The sequence below is a fragment of the Xenopus laevis genome, chromosome 9_10L, assembly GCF_017654675.1.
Source record: "Xenopus laevis strain J_2021 chromosome 9_10L, Xenopus_laevis_v10.1, whole genome shotgun sequence".
Classification (NCBI taxonomy): Eukaryota; Metazoa; Chordata; class Amphibia; order Anura; family Pipidae; genus Xenopus; species Xenopus laevis.
Window position 1 is genome coordinate 123,814,712 of NC_054387.1, and position 21,144 is coordinate 123,835,855.

The 21,144-nt window shown below is 42.8% G+C and overlaps 1 protein-coding gene across 1 annotated transcript; it reads right to left on the bottom strand.

The window, feature by feature from the left end:
- Positions 1-2,114: 2,114 nt before the first annotated feature.
- Positions 2,115-10,835, bottom strand: smim22.L (small integral membrane protein 22 L homeolog). Its single transcript, XM_018236681.2, has 4 exons — positions 10,692-10,835; positions 7,620-7,785; positions 6,476-6,558; positions 2,115-2,860 (listed from the first exon to the last, which is right to left on the bottom strand). Exons 2-4 carry the CDS (start codon positions 7,747-7,749, stop codon positions 2,810-2,812), a joined length of 264 nt encoding a protein of 87 aa, XP_018092170.1. The 5' UTR covers positions 7,750-7,785; positions 10,692-10,835; the 3' UTR covers positions 2,115-2,809.
- Positions 10,836-21,144: the final 10,309 nt, after the last annotated feature.

Below are 21,144 nucleotides of genomic sequence, written 5' to 3' on the forward strand. Positions count from 1 at the left end.
GCTGATATAATAAATGTGAAACAACAGCGCCACCTGCTGTTCATTTTGGCCAGCTAGAGAAATTTAGTTAGTGAGAAGTGGAAAGCCTTGTGATGTTGCTCTGCTTAGAACCCAACATGTCACATGACTCTTCTCTGACTGCCCAGGCTGAAATGAACTGCAGGTGGCGCTGTTGTTTCAAATTCATTATATTACCAGAGTAAAAAATGCTGGAACTGAAAACTGGGAGGGACTTATTATAAGTGGGGTGTGGCCAGCTGCAGGTATTCCCTGCACTAAGAACAAATCTGCAGGCAAATAATAGTGTGATAGTGGCCTTTAAGCCTCTTGAATGCCTGAGATGTGAATATTTAGCATTAGATCTTTCCCTTTAGGCCGTTTGTGCAGCGGGTCAGATATACAAACAAGTCACATCCCCCATTAATCTCCTGTAACTCTAAACTCCTTACCTCTATCTAAAAGCAGAAATGATTATCCAAACCAAAGGGAGATTTTAATGGCCCAGAACAGAAAATGCAATTTCAATTCATCTATAATTCAAAACCTCATTAAGTGTCGGGTAGAGTTTTCAAGGACCTGCAGCTCCCAGAATTCCATGCGGCCAGAAAAGCAGGGTGGGATAGAACTCTGTAATTGGAAGAGTCGCCTGCAGGTGAATTTAAAGGCACCAGCGCCCCCTGGCTGCTGTTCAGTGTCCCGTGCTGAAATGTCAGCTGTCGGTATTACTAAATGGAAAAGTGGGGGCTTAGAAAGAACACACCCTCAGTCCTCAGCAGCAATGCCCAGTTACACCAAGACTCACCTTCAACCCCATAATTATATATATTCTGTCTCAAAATAACTGTTTTTATTCTGAAGGTGAACTACCCCTTTAATATACTTCTGCAAGGGGTCGGCTTGTCTGATGCAGTGGGTGAATCACAATTGCTTCATGATGATGATTATGTCCTTCCTTATAATCATGTTATTATCCTTTATATAGTGCCAACACATGGCCTCTATTATATAGTTATATTATATAGTGCATCATTCTTATTAGTCTCTGCCCAGATTGAGAACATACAAAGTCCATGCAGATAGTGCTCTGGTCAGAAATGAACCCAGGACCCCAGCATTGCAGCGTTGCTATGCACCATATCGCTCACCTCTAGAAGTACTATTGGCTTGTGTTTGTCTTTATAAGGGACAGGGGTGGAGTAGGTTCATGTAAAAAAAAAAAACAACACTGGAACTTGGATTTGGGGAAAAAAAACAAAAAGCAGAAATGTGCAAAATCAGTTTTTATTTCTTGTTTAAATTATAAACAGTGTGTAATTCATCTTGTACAGCCGGCAGGAACTATCGGTTTCTGAATAAATACAATAGGGCACAATGAAAAAGTACTACAGGTAGGGGACCTGTTATCCAGAATGCACAGGACCTGGGGTTAACTGATCTTTTCGTAATTTGGATCTTCATACCTGAAGTCTATTGGGAAATCACGTAAACATTAACCAATAGGCTGGTTTTGCTTCCAATAAGGATTAATTATATCTTAGTTGGGATCAAGTACAAGCTATGGTTTTAGTATTACAGAGAAAAAGGAAATCATTTTTAAAAATTTAGATAAAATGGAGTCTACGAGAAACGGCCTTTCCATAATTCGGAACCTTCTGGATAACGGATCTCATACCTGTACTTTGAACAGATATTTGGTTCTGTAGCTATGTCAGGCACAGGAAGGCAAGGGGATCGGCTTTAGCACTTATCAAATAATTCAGTTTTTCAGCTCTAAAAAACAAGCCTACTGGAGTGAGTGGGAAAGAAGGTATAGGACGTTGTGTAGCCAGTAGAAGACTATCAGCTCTTCTTTAGAGAAGACGAGCCACAAGAAGACCTCAGACTAATTGGGAGTTTGGGGTTATTGGAGGTGTTTTACTGGGGAATCAGGATCCTTTATCTAGAAACCCATTATCCAGAAAGCTCTGAATTATGGGAAGCTCATGTCCCATAAACTAAATTTTAATCAAATTAAACAATGTAAAACCTATATTCCTTTTCTGTGTAATGATAAAACAGTAGCTTGTACTTCAACTAAGATATAATTAATCCTTATTGGAAGTAAAACCAGCCTATTGGGTTTATTTAATGTTTACATGATTATCCAGTAGACTTGAAAGATTATGGAAAGATCCCTTATCCAGAAAACCCCAGGTCCTGAGCATTCCAGATAGCAGGTCCCCTACCTGTACATAATTTGGCAAAAAGAATTGAGAGGGAAGTAGGACAAGTCCATTGCCATGCAGGCTGAAGAGCAGCCATTAATAATGGAGGTCACTCGTTGGTTATCCCAAGGATAAGGGGGTTAAAGGGTTTTGCAGTACAACGTTTTAAGAGGGTCTCCCTAATATGGTTTAAATGTGGATCTTTCCAACAGTTAATGTTTAGAATTTTCCCAAAGGAATTTAGTTGCCCTTTTGTGGAGAATTAGCAATGACGTCCTCAGTCACAACATCTTGAGGCATCACCTGTAACAAAGATCCAGTGGCCGTCTTTATTCTCCACAATACTAATGCCTACAGTTCTGGCTCCATCTGAATGAAATAGAAATTAAAATGACATGCCATAAGATTGTGCTTTTAATGATTAATAGAAGGCGTGTCGATCTATTTGGTCTATTTTGAAGCTTCTAATGGGAGTCATTTTGGCAACAGCCACCCTAAAATTTATATATCTCAACCGTGAAAAAACAAAAACACGGCTTCATCTCAGCAGTTGGCCGGATCATCCATTGGCTCGTTGCGCTGTCAGTCACAAGAGGAAGGAGGGGTTACGGCTCCATCGCTGGGTTGTCAACGCCAACTTTTTGCTTGTAATGTTTCTAGAAGAGGAAGAAGATTCATTGATGACATTTGTTACGCAGATGCAACTGCCGCCTTTCCCAAAGCTCTTATCCTCCCAGAAGCATGTGGCCACCACTTATTGCTACTAGAACTGGTTATTAAAACTATAATTGGCAACAAAAATGCCCTGTGTACAAAACAAGGTCCATACAGAACGGGTTAGAAGAGGTGGGAGAAGAAGAGGTGGGAGAAGAAGAAAGAACTTAACTGGCCTGCAGAGGACCTCAACTCAACTGAACACTAGTGATGTATGGGTCGACAATTTCTCGACCCACACCCAACTCTAACTCGCCCACTCCCAATCCGCACCCGGCCCAGCCTGCTACTGCCCCTCTATTTATGGACCCACCCCGTAGTGATGTCACAAAATGGGCAGGGCAAGTCTATACATTTCGGCGCTGGAAGTTCTTCGTCGACCCAAAGATTTTGTGCAGGAGTCGACCCAAACCCGCCTGACCTGCGGGTTTTGGTCCGGCCCGCACATCACTACTGAACACCCTTGGGATGAAATTGAACTGTGGTCCAGACCTGTTCCCCAACATTAGTGCCCAATATCCTCCATTTCAGTGGAGGAAAATCCTACCAATAAAGTTCCACCATCGAGTGGAAACCGTCCCAGAATAGTAGAAGCTGTTATAGCAGCAAAGAAAGGAACATCTTCATATTAATCCCCTTTGGTTTGGGAATGTTGGACAGGAAGGTGTCCAGATCCTATGGCCATAAACTGTAAAAGCACCTTCCAACCTTCCACGTGACAGTTTTGGAAGTGGCTGGTGTAGGTTGCAATGTATTCTCCACCCTTGTACTTGCCAGGAAGTTCATAGAAATAAATGCACAGACGAGAAATAGAAATCTCACTGTGACTAATTAAGTTGGAATAAAATGCTATTTATTTATTTATTTATAACAGACTGGCTAATTCTAAGCAACTTTTCAATTGGCCTTCATTTTAGCTTTTTATAGTTTTTGAATTAATTGCCTTCTTCCGAATCTTACCAGCTTTCAAATGGGGGTCACTGACCCCATCTAAAAAAAAAACAAATGCTCTGTAAGGCTATACATGTATTGTTATTGTTACTTTTTATTACTCATCTTTCTATTCATACTCCAGTCTCTTATTCATATCAGTGCATGCTGCTAGGGTAATTTGGACCCTATCAATTAGATTGCTGAAATTGCAAACTGAAGAGCTGCTGAATAAAAAGCTGAATAACTCAAAAACCACAAATTATAAAAAATGAAAACCAGTTGCAAATTGTCTCAGAATATCACTCTCTACATCATACTAAATCATCATCATCATCATCATCATTTATTTATATAGCGCTGTCAAGATACGTCTAAATGTTCATTCAAAGGTGAACAACCCCTTTAAATCCATATTTTGGATTGTTTGTTTATTGAGTTTAAAGTAATTATTATATTCCTCTTGTGGGCTTTGCCTAGTTTTTATAAAGGTGCTACTAACTACTTGCAGATTCTGTTTCTATAGTGTCGATAATCAATAAATGAAAACTGTAAGTTATATGGGTGTACGCTGAGGCCGTTAGCATTATCTCTGCTGCAGCCATATAACAGTAACTAGATATCACAGGATCACATGATGGCTTCATCTCATCACTGGCTGATTTCAAATAACGGAGTTCAGCTCCATCATGACTGTTCATGCAACGGCTTTAAAGGCACCAGTTTTGGAACTATTTTGCTACAAGCCACAAACCCCCTTTGAAAGCCAATAATTGGCCAGGAGTGCCTCCTCTAAGATCTAAGAAAATGTTGCTGTTTGAACTATTTAGTAACAGTACCAGGAATATTTAGGGTAGGAATTAGGAAATAAAATGTTCACCCCAAATCTCACCCTATCTAGGTTTCCGCGACTTAATTCCAATGCCCTGTTTCCCCTTGTGGAGCAGCTTCAGAGTTTGGGATCCACCACATTAAGGTGTTTTATACTTCATGTAAATGATCTGGGGGGTTCTTTTAGGTACAATACCCTCCTTGAGGTTCCACATTTGGACTGGGCCTCCCTTAGCTCATAACCAGGTTAAAGATATAAAGTATGAAAACCACTGCTTTGTCAGCCATAATGTCAAGAATTTCTTCTACAGCAAATAAGCTTTCACCCCAAGACAAAACAGGGCACCTAACATACCACCTACCAAACTCCTCACCACCACCACTTGCCCCTACTCCAGAGCTCATTTCTTGCTGGTGGACCACTTCTTCTGAATGTACAGTGTAGGGCCAGAGTAAGAGACGGTAGCAGAAGTATGTGCCCAGGATTCTTGCACTGCTCCACCTTTACACCCTAGCCACATACCTCTGCTACCTATCCCTAGTAGTGGTGGTAGTTATTTTGGATTGGGCCATTTTGAAGGCTTCATTTCACCATAAATGACCATCAAGCTGGGATTCCAGCAAATAGATATTCACCCTAAATATCACCCCAACTGGCCTTCAGGATTGCCCACTCCAAACCTACTCCAGAGTTGAGGCGACTGACAATATTTATAATACCCTTGTTTCGATAAGAGACAGGTTCATCCAATACAAAACTTTCCATCATCTGTACGTGACACCTATGAAACTGAATCAGTACCCACTGACTCCTGCTCTAGACGTGGTACTGCCTCAGCCGACTTCTTTCACATGATTTGGTCCTGTGCCCAATCTTCCCGATTTTGGTCCAAAGTAATAGAACACATGGCAAACAACTTGGCCCAAAGTGGTCGCTTCAGCAACATGCCTCCTGGGCGTTCTGGATGGCATAATCCTGCTGAAACACTCTAGACTTCTATTTAGACTACTATTTTCTATGCCAAGAAAACTGTAACTATGCAATGGATGGGCACTACACCTCCCACACTAAAGGCCTGGAAGCGACTAGTCAACAAAGTGATCCCACTGTACAAACTAACAAATGACTAGGGAGAATCCCACCAAATTCGATTAGTTCCGGGCGCCCCTGGTGTGACCTTGATGATCTAGCTAACTAGATAGAGGAACAACCTGGTTAATAAATGCTTCACCATCTTAATACAAGGTACTGATGCCGTTAATATGAAGCACCCTACAATTACATTTGTTTTTTGTTATTGTTTGTTTGGAAAATAATAAAAGATCACCTTTAAAAAAAAACCTACTCCAGAGTTTGGGAAGCACTGCTCTATACTAGAGAGCTGGGTAAGAGTTGGGTGCTTGACATGGCCACAATAAGGTTGAGGAACTTCCAGACAAAATACAAAGCTGGGCTGCGAGGAGCTGCTCAATCTCTCTAGAGCCCAGCATAGAAAGGGGACCATGACAGACACATGTATTTTAGTTTATATAGTATATTTGTTCACCAATAAAGAATATAAAATTGATATGGAGAGCATGGGGCATGAGTAGACCTGCAGTTATTTAACGGCACCAGGCATGAGAAATCTATCGACCATAAAACCCAGAACTTGTCTCATGGAAGAACAAAGTGAAGAAAATAAATGATATCTGAAGTCTGGGAAAAAGAGATCTAAGGGACTTCTGGTATGCAGTTAGAGAATGAGGAATGCACAGGCAGGTGGAGGACATAAGAAGGTGGAGACTTGTTTTACCTTTGGCCCTTGGGATTCACAGTCACAGCAACAGCAGCAGCAACATCTGATCAGGACCAAGATCACCAGCAACAGGATCAGACCTAGAGAAACGGGTAAGTGTCAGTAGAGAGCCCTCTGTATCCCATAGCAACACCCAAATAATCTCCCATTATGTTTCTTTATTACTAAAGAGGTTCCTGCTCAGCCTTGCCCCTATACTGTCACTAGGTCTCCTGATTATAAGAGGGTCTGACCCTTTACCCAATCTCCTTGTTGGAGCCACCACAATGTTCAAGCATCAGTAACTGTATCATCACCCCTTGTTTTTTATCATCTTGTAGGAATAAAACTTGCTATACATGGTCCAGAGTTGATGAGGCCTGCCCACCCTTGCCCATATTGTCTAGCATTTGACATATTCTTAAAGGGATTCTGTCATGATTTTTATGATGTTTTTATTTCTAAATTACACTGTTTACACTGCAAATAATTCACTCTACAATATAAAATGTCATTCCTGAACCTGCAAGTGTATTTAGTTGTAATATTGGTGTAGGTGCATCTCAGGTAATTTTGCCTGGTCATGTGCTTTCAAAAAGAGTCAGCACTTTAGGATGGAACTGCTTTCTGGCAGGCTGTTGTTTCTCCTACTCAATGTAACGGAATGTGTCTCAGTGGGACCTGGATTTTACTATTGAGTGTTGTTCTTAGATCTACCAGGCAGTTGTTATCTTGTGTTAGGGAGCTGCTATCTGGTTACCTTCCCATTGTTCTGTTGTTAGGCTGCTGGGGGGGTGGGGAAGGGAGGGGGGTGATATCACTCCAACTTGCAGTACAGCAGTAAAAAGTGACTGAAGTTTATCAGAGCACAAGTCACATGACTGGGAGCACCGTGGGAAACTGACAATATGTCTAGCCCCATGTCAGATTTCAAAATTAAATATAAAAAAATCAGTTTGCTCTGATTTCAGTGCAGAATTCTGCCGAGCAGCACTATTAACTGATCCATTTTGAAAAAAAAAACATGTTTTCCTGTGACAGTATCCCTTTAACAGTCCAATATAAAGCCTAAAGGCTAGATCAGATGAGTAATTAGTTCCCTCATATTCCCAAGGGGTCAACATCATTCTCTTCACCCTCAGGCCTCCCTGAACCCTCTTACCTATAAACACAAAGAAGATGACGAAGGCTGCAATATCCCAGTCGGACTGGAACATCTGCTTATTGGCCACCCGGCCCAGGATATCGTTCCACTGATCTTGGAACTGCTGCTGGATGTTGTTGGAAGACATCTTTTCGGCTTATTATCTGTTATTCTCCCACCTTTCCTGCAGCGCAGAAAGAACAGAAATACGGTTATAGAATATAGAGATCTCACAGCTGCCCCCACCCCCGATCTGCACCAAGTACATTCCCCAATATGGCCTTGCTGCTCCCCAATACCTGGTAATAAATGGCAGAGTAGCACCGTGTATTACTGACTCATACAAACACAATCTAAACAAATCAGCTGTCCACAGTTGAATCCATCTGTATAAACAACCCCCCCCCTCTTCCCCTAAAGGCCCCCATACACAAGCCAATAAAAGCTGAGACTGAGTTTGCAGCTTATTGGACCTTCTGTGGGGCCATCCGACGGGCTTCCCTGATCGATATCTGGTTGAAATTCATCCAGATCTCGATCGGGCAGTTTAAAAAATCCCGTCGGATCGCGGCTGCATCTATGCGTGTATGTGGTCCCGAAATCTGACCGCCCGTATCAGATCCATTATGATCCATTTGTTGGGCTGTAGAGCCCACGATCGGATCGGCCTGATATCGGCCACTTCAATGTGGGCATATCAGGGAGAGATCCGCTCGTTTGGCGACATCACCAAACGAGCGGATCTCTACGTCTATGGCCACCTTAACTGTTTTATGCAGCTAATTCCCTTAGGGTCAGGACACATGCGAAGATTCGGGGAGATTTAGTCGCTCCATTGATAAATCGCCTCTTCTACAGAGCGACTAATCTTCCTGAACTGCCTCCCGCGGGCTAGAATATAAATCACCGGCGGGATGTTACTCGGAGCGCTTTGTTTTCGGAACTCGCCCAAAGTTTCCTCGTGAGGCAACTTCGGCGAATTCGGAAAACGAAGCACACCGATTGCCATCCACTTGCAATTTACATTAAAAAAAAAATACATATTTCTAGTGGTGGGAGGCAGTTCGGGGAGATCAGTTGCCCCGAAGAAGAGGAGATTTATCGCCGGGCGACTAATCTCCCCGAATCTGAGCGTGTGTCTCAGCCCTAAATTTGTTTTGCTTTTTCTGGTGCAATAAATTATTAAAAAAAAAAAATAAGCCCAAACCATTAAATCATGTTGAAAAGTGGGTATAGTTCCCCTTTAAATGAATATGAAAAATTTAAAAAAACACACCGCCTGCGTACGTCTATTAATTGCCTGCCAGAATATCTCCATCACTAAGTAATTACACGTCTCCAGGCAAACAAAGCACTGACATTGACTCACACAGGCTTCCAGCCACCGGGTTAAAGAATCACGATTAACCCCAATTTTACTTATTTTTCATACTTTATAAACTTATGATTAGACCTGGACATTTTTCTGTTAGTTAGTAGAGAAGAGTATTTATTTCTCTGACCCGAGACCTTCCCCTTTCTCACTGACTTCGTTTTTGGCCAAATGAAGCCGGTTGGTGGTGGCGTTGTTTCAAGTTCATTAGATTAGCAGTGCAAAAACTGCCAATAACTTGAAAACTAGACGTAAAACATAAATAAATGAATGTCAATTGCAAAAGTGCTCCAAAGAGCAGCCGAGTCGTTTTCCATTTACTTATTTCAAGGGTTTCCATTTATGGAAAAGAATGCTTCTTGGCTTAATGGTTAATGACTCTGGTTCTCATTAAAGCCACAAAGTCAATCATTATCTTATCTCCTCTGCAATAATAATAAAGTTTCACCTGTTATGATATTATACAGCCCTGCCGTCTCCTTTTATGCTTCCCCCACCTCTCCCTCCGGAAATTCCAACCAATCCCAACCTTGTCACTGGAACATTTCCTGCTTTTATCTCCAAATTGGCACCTGCTATTATCCCCAGTATCATATATTGTCTATATTATCACTTATATCAGCATCATTCTACCAAGTCACTGACTGCATTAAATCCACTGTCTATTAAAGGGTGTTTACCTTTAAATTAACTGTTAGTGTGATGTTAGGGAGAGTGATATTCTGAGACAATTTGCAATTGGTTTTCATTTTTTATTATTTGTGGTTTCTGAGTTATTAGCTTTTTATTCAGCAGCTCTCCAGTTTGCAGTTTCAGCCATCTGGTTGCTAGAGTCCAAGTTACCCTAGCAACCATGCACTGATTTGAATAAGAGACTGGAATATGAATAGGAGAGGCCTGAATAGAAAAATTAGTAATAAAAAGTAACAATAACAATACATTTGTAGCCTTACAGAGCATTTTTTTTAGATGGGGTCAGCGACCCCCATTTGAAAGCTGGACAGAGTCAGAAGAAAAAGGCAAATAATTCAAAACCTATAAGAAAGAAAAAATGAAGACCAATTGAAAAGTTGCTTAGAATCGGTCATTCTATAACATACTAAAGGTTAACTTAAAGGTGAACCACTCCTTTAAAGGTGGGGGTAGAACAGAGAAAGCAGACACAGGGGAGTATAGGGTAAGGCCCTAACTAATGAGCAATTTCATATTAAGGTTTTTTACTAACTGTCAGAATTACAAGAAGGATATGACAGTAAGAAATATTTTTCTGGCAATCCGTTTGAAGGGCAATTTCAATCTCTCTCGGTAGAACAGGTCCACGTACCGATGTTTTGGGGCCCCAGATTGAATTTGCTGTGGGGACCAGAGACAACCAGTTACGTTGTTGATCTCCCACAATAACGTTATACTCACCTGTCTAGTGGCTCGTAGAGGATTGTCAAGAGATGTAGTTCAGCAACAGCCATAGTGTCAAGTGTGGGAGACCAGACCAATATGGATCTTATAAAGCTACTAGGTATAACTAAAAAAGCCACACACCCATATATACACACACAATCACACACATATACACATACACAATATCACACACATATACACAATCACATATTATATATATATATATATATATATATATATATATACACTCAATCACACACTCATATAAAATCACATACACACACATATACACAATTACACACATTGGCCCCTGGCATTACCTGCAGTAAGTAGTGCGTCTCTCTGTGCCGGGGCCCCTGAGTGATCAGTTTGTAGTTGCACAGACTCTGCTGCATTTCTCTTCCTGTTTCCTGGAGCAGTAGGAGCGGAGGCAGCTGCATTATTATTATTACTATGTGTGTGTACCTTAGGGACTGACCCTGTACAGGTGGGTGGGGTCGGGGGAGGGTGCTCAGGTAACAACAAGGAAATGACAAGCCTATGAAACAGAAATCCTGCCTGGCTGTATAGAAACCAGTTTAGCCTGCATGAGCCGGGTGTCATAAGCATCTCACATTACGGAGGTTGGCACTAAGTGCATAATGTCTGCTTATTTATAATAACCCCCACATTACTAAACTACTAAACTACACATCCCAACAACACATTGCTGCATGGCTGCACAGTAATCGGTGCAGTCTGCAGCATAAGTCCTGATCAATTGCTGAACTGTATAAAGATTCTCAGCACTTGTTGCAGGTGGAGCTGCCAACTACAGGCTGAAGCTGGGCATTTACTGTCAGACCTTTTCAAGGGGTTGTTCATCTTTATTAAATGAATGTTTAGTGCGATGTAATAATAATATTCTGAGACAATTTGTAATTGATATTCATTTTTTACTATTTGTGGTTTTTCACTTATTTAGTTATTCGGCAGCTCTCCAGTTTGCAATTTCAGCAATTTCCGAATTGGCACCTGCTATTATCCCCCATATATTATCACTTATTGTATCAGCTTCATTCTACCAAGTCACGGACTGCTGCATTAAACTCAGTGTATATTAAAGGAAATATGAAAGGGGTTGTTCGCCTTTAAATCAACTGCTAGTATGATTATTCTGAGATCGTTTGTAAATTTTTTATTATGATTATTATTATTTGTGGTTTTGTGAGCTTTTTATTCAGCAGCTCACTAGTTTGCAATTTTGATAATCTGGTTGCTAGGGTCTAACGCACCCTAGCAACCATGCATTGATTTGAATAAGAAACAGGAATATGAATAGGAGAGGGCTAAGTAGAAAGATGAGTAATAAAAAGTAGCAATAGCAATACAGAGCATTTGTTTTTTTAGATGGGGTCAATGACCCTCATTTGAAAGCTGGAGTCAGAAGAAGAAGGCAAATAATTAAAAAAAACTATAAAAAATAAATAATGAAGACTGATTGAAAAGTTGCTTATAAATGACCATTGTAAAACATTTTAAACATTAAAGGGATCCTGTCATCAGAAAACGATTTTTTTTCAAAACGCATCAGTTAATAGTGCTGTTCCAGCAGAATTCTGCACTGAAATCCATTTCTCAAAAGAGCAAACAGATTTTTTTAGATTCAATTTTGAAATCTGACATGGGGCTAGACATTTTGTCAATTTCCCAGCTGCCCCTGGTCATGTGACTTGTGCCTGCACTTTAGGAGAGAAATGCTTTCTGGCAGGCTGCTGTTTTTCCTTCTCAATGTAACTGAATGTGTCTCAGTGGGACATGGGTTTTTACTATTGAGTGTTGTTCTTAGATCTACCAGGCAGCTGTTATCTTGTGTTAGGGAGCTATTATCTGGTTACCTTCCCATGTTCTTTTGTTTGGCTGCTGGGGGGGAAAGGGAGGGGGGTGATATCACTCTAAAGGTGGCCATACACGGATAGATCTGCTCGTTTGGCGATGTCGCCAAACGAGCGGATCTCCCTCCGATATGCCCACCTTGAGGTGGGCAATATCGGGCTGATCCGATCGTGGGCCCTAGGGCCCAACGATCGGATCCTAGCGTTCACCAAACGGGCGGTCGGATCGCGGGACCGCATCAACGAACAGATGCGGCCGCGATCCGACGGGATTTTTAATCCCATCCGATCGAGATCTGGCCGACTTTCGGCCAGATCTCGATCGGGGAAGCCCGTCGGGGGCCCCCATACACGGGCCAATAAGCTGCCGACACGGTCTGTCGGCAGCTTTTATCGGCCCGTGTATGGCCACCTTTACTTGCAGTACAGCAGTAAAGAGTGATTGAAGTTTATCAGAGCACAAGTCACATGACTTGGGGCAGCTGGGAAATTGACAATATGTCTAGCCCCATGTCAGATTTCAAAATTGAATATAAAAAAATCTGTTTGCTCTTTTGAGAAATTGTTTTCAGTGCAGAATTCTGCTGGATCAGCACTATTATCTGATTCTTTTTGAAATTTTTTTTTTCCCATGATAGTATCCCTTTAACTTAAAGGGGAATTGCCCCTTTTAAAAGGGGAGGTCTCGAAAGGAGCAGATATTTTGGTCAACTGATCCATTTACGTGGCCCCTGGGCTAATGATCAGATTTTAATGGGAGCCCAGGAAGACCCTAGGTTTAATTCAGGGCTCATTTGGCTGATTATCTGAATTATTGTTGCTGCATATTTTATAAGCCTACATACAATCACCTTAAGCTGAATGCCTTTCAGGTTTAATTCACCTAAGTAAACCTTTAAAATAAGTGAGTGTAAAATTGACGAGGGGGCTATTCTAAGCACATTTGTAATTTACATTCATTGTTTATTTCCTTTTGATTCCAAGATATTAAGGGATACATGTACTGTTAATATGAATGAATTTTGTTACAACACCGCCACCTGCTGGTCATTTTCCCACCAGTCTGACCACCAAGTAGACAAGGAAGTTGTCAGGAGAAAGAAAGAGGCTGCTCTGATGTTCTTCTGCTTAGGAAAAAAATTAGAAAACTTTCTCAAATCTTTTTACATGTATCCCTTAATATCTTGGAATATTAAGGGATACAGGTTGCCTAGAATATATCTAGGCAACCTGTCCCGTTGTGGCGCCGGCCGAGCGTGCGCATGCGCGTGTTGATGCCGGCGCACATGGGCGTGTTGACGCCAGCGCGCATGCGCACAATCGCAAATCAGCATGCGCACATGCGCAGAAAGGCCAAACCGTGCAGGAAGATAGGGAGTGATGGGACCGGACATGGGGTAGGCGACAGAGCAGGTACGTGTCTGGCGCCCCCCCAGCTTTGCGCCTTAGGCACGTGCCTACTCTGCCTACCCCTAGTTCCGGCCCTGACAACAGTGCATAGAATAGCACTCTCGTCAATTTTACATTCACTTATTTTAAAGGTTTACTTATCCTTTAAAATAAGCATAAGGATTAAATGTGATTCTCACAGTTCATGTGTTTTCTTAGTTGCTGGGGTCAGTGACCCACATGACAACCAGAAGAACAACTCCAGCTGATACGTCTGATCCCGGCTGCCTTATTATCAGACTGCTCTTCCCAGCAATGTGCAGCAGGTGGCGCTGTGTCACCCCTCATGCCTGATCCCCTATAAATAAAAATATTTTTTGCCAGACATAGAAATGCTTAAAACCCCCAACAAATAATTGAGAGAGCCAAATAAGTCATTGGAAAATCTGGTAACCTGTTGGTGTTTTAGACAGGGGTGCAACAGCATTACTAACATAAACATATGTGTTTGCTGTTATCTGTCTGGCTGTTCATAGTCTCTGCGCTGCTGGTTCTGAGTCCTGTAACAATGTAGCAGAAAACACAGAGGAGACCTAACTTCAGCTACATTTTTTGAAGAGTTGAGAACAGAAACAGATTCATTGTTCAATGCTATTGTGTTTTATTGAGCAATATTGTTTTAAGAATACAACCCTGGTGTTGCTGAACTACAGCCCTGAGCATGCCTTTAAGGGTGGGTCACCTTTCAGTTAACCTTTAGTATGTTATAAAATGGCCAATTCTACAACTTTTCAATTGGCCTTTGTTTTTATAGTCTTTTTATTATTTGCCTTCTTCTTCAGACTGACCCCATCAAAAAAACAAATGCTCTGTAAGGCTACAATTTTTTTTGGTTATTGATACTTTTTATTACTCACCTTTCTGTTCAGGCCTCTCCTATTCATATTTCAGTCTCTTATTCCAGGCAATGCATGATTGCTAGGGGAATTTGGACCCTAGCAACCAGAATGCCGAAATTGCAAACTGGAGAGCTGCTGAATAAAAAGCTAAATAACTCACAAACCGCAAATAATAATAAATTAAAGCAAGTTGCAAATTGTATCAGAATATCCCTCTCTATATCATACTAACAGTTAAATCAAACTTGAATAACCCATTTAAAGTGAGGGCCAATGTGAGAGGAAAGAGTCCATGTAACGTGTGCCCTGCAGGGAGTTACATAAGTATAAAATAAGCTTATCTTAAATTAAAACATCACTCTCGACCTCAAAATTGTTCATATGCTGTATCTCTCTGTACAGACTATGAGCAAACTTAGGGGACTGTTCCTGCTGAATTGTGCTTAGTACAGGGAATACCTATACTTCCATAGTTTTATGGTATCTCTATGTACAGACTATGAGCAAACTTAGGGGACTGTTCCTGCTGAATTGTGCTTCGTACAAGGGAATACCTTTGCTGCCATAGATTTATGAGATCTCTCTGTACAGACTATGAGCAAACTTAGGGGCTGTTCCTACAGAATTGTGCTTATTACAGGGGAATACCTATGCTGCCATAGTTTTATGGTATCTCTATGTACAGACTATGAGCAAATTTAGGGGACTGTTCCTGCTGAATTGTGCTTAGTACAGGGGAATACCTATGCTGCCATAGTTTTATGGGATCTCTCTGTACAGACTATGAGCAAACTTAGGGGCTGTTCCTGCTGAATTGTGCTTAGTACAGGGCAATACCTATGCTGCCATAGTTTTATGGTATCTCTCTGTACAGACTATGAGCAAACGTAGGGGACTGTTCCTGCTGAATTGTGCTTAGTACAGGGGAATACCTATGCTGCTATAGTTTTATGGTATCTCTCTGTTCAGACTATGAGCAAACTTAGGGGACTGTTCCTGCTGAATTGTGCTCAGTACAGGGGAATACCTATGCTGCCATAGTTTTATGGTATCTCTATGTACAGACTATGAGCAAATTTAGGGGACTGTTCCTGCTGAATTGTGCTTAGTACAGGGGAATACCTATGCTGCCATAGTTTTATGGTATCTCTATGTACAGACTATGAGCAAACGTAGGGGACTGTTCCTGCTGAATTGTGCTCAGTACAGGGGAATACCTATGCTGCCATAGTTTTATGGTATCTCTATGTACAGACTATGAGCAAATTTAGGGGACTGTTCCTGCTGAATTGTGCTTAGTACAGGGGAATACCTATACTTCCATAGTTTTATGGTATCTCTATGTACAGACTATGAGCAAACGTAGGGGACTGTTCCTGCTGAATTGTGCTTAGTACAGGGGAATACCTATGCTGCCATAGTTTTATGGGATCTCTCTGTACAGACTATGAGCAAACTTAGGGGCTGTTCCTGCTGAATTGTGCTTAGTACAGGGCAATACCTATGCTGCCATAGTTTTATGGGATCTCTCTGTACAGACTATGAGCAAACGTAGGGGACTGTTCCTGCAGAATTGTGCTTAGTACAGGGGAATACCTATGCTGCCATAGTTTTATGGGATCTCTCTGTACAGACTATGAGCAAACTTAGGGGACTGTTCCTGCAGAATTGTGCTTAGTACAGGGGAATACCTATGCTGCCATAGTTTTATGGGATCTCTCTGTTCAGACTATGAGCAAACTTAAGCTGGCCATAGACGCAACGATCCGATCGTACGAATCGTGGATTCGTACGATTTTCGGACCATGTGTGGAGAGTCCCGACATTTTTCGTCCGTCGGAGATCGGTCATTTGGTCTATCGGACAGGTTAGAAAATTTCTGTCGCCTGCCGATAATATCTCTGCGTGTATTGCCGATCGTACGATTTTCAGAGGGAGACTGTCACTAGTGTTGTCAGACATAAGTATCGTACGATTGCTGTCAGGGGCAGAACATTGGGTGATCTGTTCTTATTTGATCGGAATGGTAAAGACTTTGATCTGAATGGTTAGTGGAGGGTCGGGAGATGGGAAAGTCCGATCGTACGTTGATTCATACGATCGGATCTTTGCGTCTATGGCCAGCTTTAGGGGACTGTTCCTGCAGAATTGTGCTTAGTACAGGGGAATACCTATGCTGCCATAGTTTTATGGTATCTCTCTGTTCAGACTATGAGCAAATTTAGGGGACTGTTCCTGCTGAATAGGGATGTAGCGAACGTCGGAAAAAAAGTTCGCGAACATATTCGCGAACTTGCGCAAAAATGCGAGCGGTTCGCGAACGGTTCGCGAACCCCATAGACTTCAATGGGAAGGCGAACTTTAACATCTAGAAAAGACATTTCTGGCCAGAAAAATGATTTTAAAGTTGTTTAAAGGGTGCAACGACCTGGACAGTGGCATGCCAGAGGGGGATCAAGGGCAAAAATGTATCTGAAAAATCTGCCTGTGTGTGCTTGGAAGAGATAGTGTAGGGGGAGAGCTGTTAGTGATTTCAGGGACAGATGATAGTAAGTTTGCTGGCTAGTAATCTGCTTGATACTGCTCTGTATTGGAGGGACAGAAGTCTGCAGGGATTTGAGGGACATTTTAGCTTAGGTAGCTTTGCTGGCTAGTAATCTACTGTTCTCTTTAAACAACTGCCATACGTTGACCTTGTAGGCATTGTTTGCCCAGTTTTTTTGGACGCAGCCACTGAAGCACAGTTGCCAGAAAAAATATGCCATATAAATGCTGAAAATAGTCATTTTTCGCCATACGTTGACCTTGTAGACATTGTTTGCCCAGTTTTTTTGGACGCAGCCACTGAAGCACAGTTGCCAGAAAAATTATGCCATATAAATGCTGAAAATATAAATTTTTTTGGTTGCAGCCACTGAAGCACAGAGGCCAGAAAAATTATGCCATATAAATGCAGAAAATATGCATTTTTTGGTCGCAGCCACTGAAGCACAGTTGACAGAAAAATTATGCCATATAAATGCTGAAAATATAAATTTTTTTGGTTGCAGCCACTGAAGCACAGAGGCCAGAAAAATTATGCCATATAAATGCAGAAAATATGCATTTTTTTGGTCGCAGCCACTGAAGCACAGTTGCCAGAAAAAATATGCCATATAAATGCTGAAAATAGTCATTTTTTGCCATATACGTTGAGTCAACGTATGGCAAAAAATGACTATTTTCAGCATTTATATGGCATATTTTTTCTGGCCTCTGTGCTTCAGTGGCTGCGGCCAAAAAAACTGGGCAAACAATGCCTACAAGGTCAACGTCGTTGACCTTGTAGGCATTGTTTGCCCAGTTTTTTTGGCCGCAGCCACTGAAGCACAGAGGCCAGAAAAAATATGCCATATAAATGCTGAAAATAGTCATTTTTTTGGTCGCAGCCACTGAAGCACAGTTGCCAGAAAAATTATGCCATATAAATGCTGAAAATATAAATTTTTTTGGTTGCAGCCACTGAAGCACAGAGGCCAGAAAAATTATGCCATATAAATGCTGAAAATATAAATTTTTTTGGTTGCAGCCACTGAAGCACAGTTGACAGAAAAATTATGCCATATAAATGCTGAAAATATAATTTTTTTTGGTTGCAGCCACTGAAGCACAGAGGCCAGAAAAATTATGCCATATAAATGCAGAAAATATGCATTTTTTTGGTTGCAGCCACTGAAGCACAGAGGCCAGAAAAATTATGCCATATAAATGCAGAAAATATGCATTTTTTTGGACGCAGCCACTGAAGCACAGAGGCCAGAAAAATTATGCCATATAAATGCAGAAAATATGCATTTTTTTGGTTGCAGCCACTGAAGCACAGTTGCCAGAAAAAATATGCCATATAAATGCTGAAAATAGTCATTTTTTGCCATACGTTGACCTTGTAGACATTGTTTGCCCAGTTTTTTTGGTTGCAGCCACTGAAGCACAGAGGCCAGAAAAAATTAAACCAGTAGGGTTTGCACCCTAGTTTGTAACGGTGGCGGAGGGAGGAGGAGGACGCTAAAGGACAGCTGTGTGTGGAGTCATGAGGCTTGAAGAGAAGGACAGCTGCATAGAAGTCAGAACAAGTCTTCCGGCGTGCAGTAACCCTCCGAGATCCACCCCTCATTCATTTTAATAAAGGTCAGGTAATCGACACTTTTGTGACCTAGGCGAGTTCTCTTCTCAGTTACAATCCCTCCTGCTGCACTGAAGGTCCTTTCTGAGAGCACACTTGAGGCTGGGCAAGACAAGAGGTTCATGGCAAATTGTGACAGCTCTGGCCACAGATCAAGCCTGCGCACCCAGTAGTCCAGGGGTTCATCGCTCCTCAGAGTGTCGATATCTGCAGTTAATGCCAGGTAGTCCGCTACCTGCCGGTCGAGGCGTTCTTTGAGGGTGGATCCAGAAGGGTTGTGGCGCTGCCTTGAACAGAAAAACATTTGCATGTCTGACGTTACAGACTGGCCAAAGGGCTTTGTCCTTGCAGGTGTGCTCGTGGCAGGATTACTGGCACCTCTGCCCCTGGAATGTTGATGAGTTCCTGAAGTGACATCACCCTTAAAAGCATTGTACAACATGTTTTGCAGGCTGGTTTGTAAATGCCGCATCTTTTCGGACTTGTGGTATGTTGGTAACATTTCTGACACTTTATGCTTGTACCGAGGGTCTAGTAGCGTTGCGACCCAGTACAGGTCCTTCTCCTTAAGCCTCTTGATACGGGGGTCCTTCAACAGGCATGACAGCATGAAAGACCCCATTCTCACAAGGTTGGATGCAGAGCTATCCATCTCCGCTTCCTCATTATCAAGGACTGCATCATCCACGGTCTCCTCCCCCCAGCCACGTACAAGACCAGGGGTCCCCAAAAGGTCACCACTAGCCCCCTGGGAAGCCTGCTCCTGTTGGTCCTCCTCCTCCTCCTCCACAAAGCCACCTTCCTCCTCTGACTCCACTTCTGGCACCTCTCCCTGCGTTGCAGCAGGTGCCTGGGTTCGTTCTGGTGATTCCGACCAGAAATCGTGCGCTTCCAGCTCCTCGTCACGCTGGTCTACAGCCTCATCTGTCACTCGTCGCACGGCACGCTCCAGGAAGAAAGCGAAGGGTATTAGGTCGCTGATGGTGCCTTCGGTGCGACTGACCATATTTGTCACCTCTTCAAAAGGTCGCATGAGCCTGCAGGCATCGCGCATAAGCACCCAGTAACGGGGGAAAAAAATCCCCAGCTGTGCAGATCCAGTCCTACCACCCAGTTCAAAAAGGTACTCGTTGACGGCCCTTTGTTGTTGCAGCAGACGTTCCAACATAAGGAGCGTTGAATTCCAGCGAGTCTGGCTGTCAGAAATCAAATGCCTGACTGGCATGTTGTAGCGCTGCTGAATGTCAGCAAGGCGTGCCATGGCTGTGTAGGAACGCCTGAAATGGGCCGACACCTTTCTGGACTGGGTGAGAACGTCCTGGAATCCTGGGTACTTGGAGACAAAACGTTGGACTATTAAATTTAACACATGTGCCATGCAGGGCACATGTGTTAAATTGCCTAGTCTCAACGCTGCCAACAGATTGCTTCCATTGTCACACACCACTTTTCCGATCTGCAGTTGGTGTGGGGTCAGCCACCGATCGGCCTGTGACTGCAGAGATGACAGGAGTACAGATCCGGTATGGTTTTTGCTTTCCAGGCACGTCATCCCCAAGACAGCGTGACAACGGCGTACCTGGCACGTCGAATAGCCTAGGGGGAGCTGGGGGTGCACAGGTGTGGAGGAGGAGAAGGAGGACCCAGCAGCAGAGTAAGAAGAAGAAGAAGACGAGGTAGAGAGCGATGGAGGAGTAGAGGTGGTGGCAGAACCGCGTGCAATCCGTGGCGGTGACACCAACTCCACTGTTGTTGTTGAGCTACCCATTCCCTGCTTCCCAGCCATTACCAAGTTCACCCAGTGGGCAGTGTAGGTGACATACCTGCCCTGACCATGCTTGGAGGACCATGCGTCAGTAGTCATATGGACCTTTGGCCCAACACTAAGTGACAGAGATGCGGTAACTTGGCTCTGCACATGTTGGTACAGGTGTGGTATTCCCTTTTTAGAAAAAAAATTGCGGCTGGGTACCTTCCACTGCGGTGTCCCAATTGCTACAAATTTGCGGAAGGCCTCAGAGTCCACCAGCTGGTATGGTAAAAGCTGGCGGGCTAAGAGTGCAGACAAGCCAGCTGTCAGACGCCGGGCAAGGGGGTGACAGTCAGACATTGGCTTCTTACGCTCAAACATGGCCTTCACAGAAACTTGGCTGGTGGCAGATGACTGGGAATGGGAACAGGTGGTCAAGGTGGAAGGCGGAGTGGAGGGTGGTTCAGACGGGTCAAGGAGAGCAGAGGTAGAGCAGTAAGATGCTGGACCAGAAGGAGTGTGGCTTTTAGTTTGCCTGTTGCCTTTGAGGTGTTGCTCCCAAAGTGCTTTGTGCTTGCCGCTCATGTGCCTTCGCATAGAAGTTGTACCTATGTGGCTGTTGGGCTTACCAAGGCTCAGTTTCTGACTGCACTCATTGCAAATTACAATGCTTTTGTCAGAGGCACACACATTAAAAAA

Coding starts and splice junctions, on each gene's coding strand:
- smim22.L (XM_018236681.2), bottom strand. CDS start 7,749: ATGTCTTCCAACAACATCCAGCAGCAGTTCCAAGATCAGTGGAACGAT. Junction 6,559..7,619: donor CATCTTCTTTGTGTTTATAG/GTAAGAGGGTTC, acceptor CCGTTTCTCTAG/GTCTGATCCTGTTGCTGGTG. Junction 2,861..6,475: donor GTGAATCCCAAGGGCCAAAG/GTAAAACAAGTC, acceptor TTCCTCTTCTAG/AAACATTACAAGCAAAAAGT.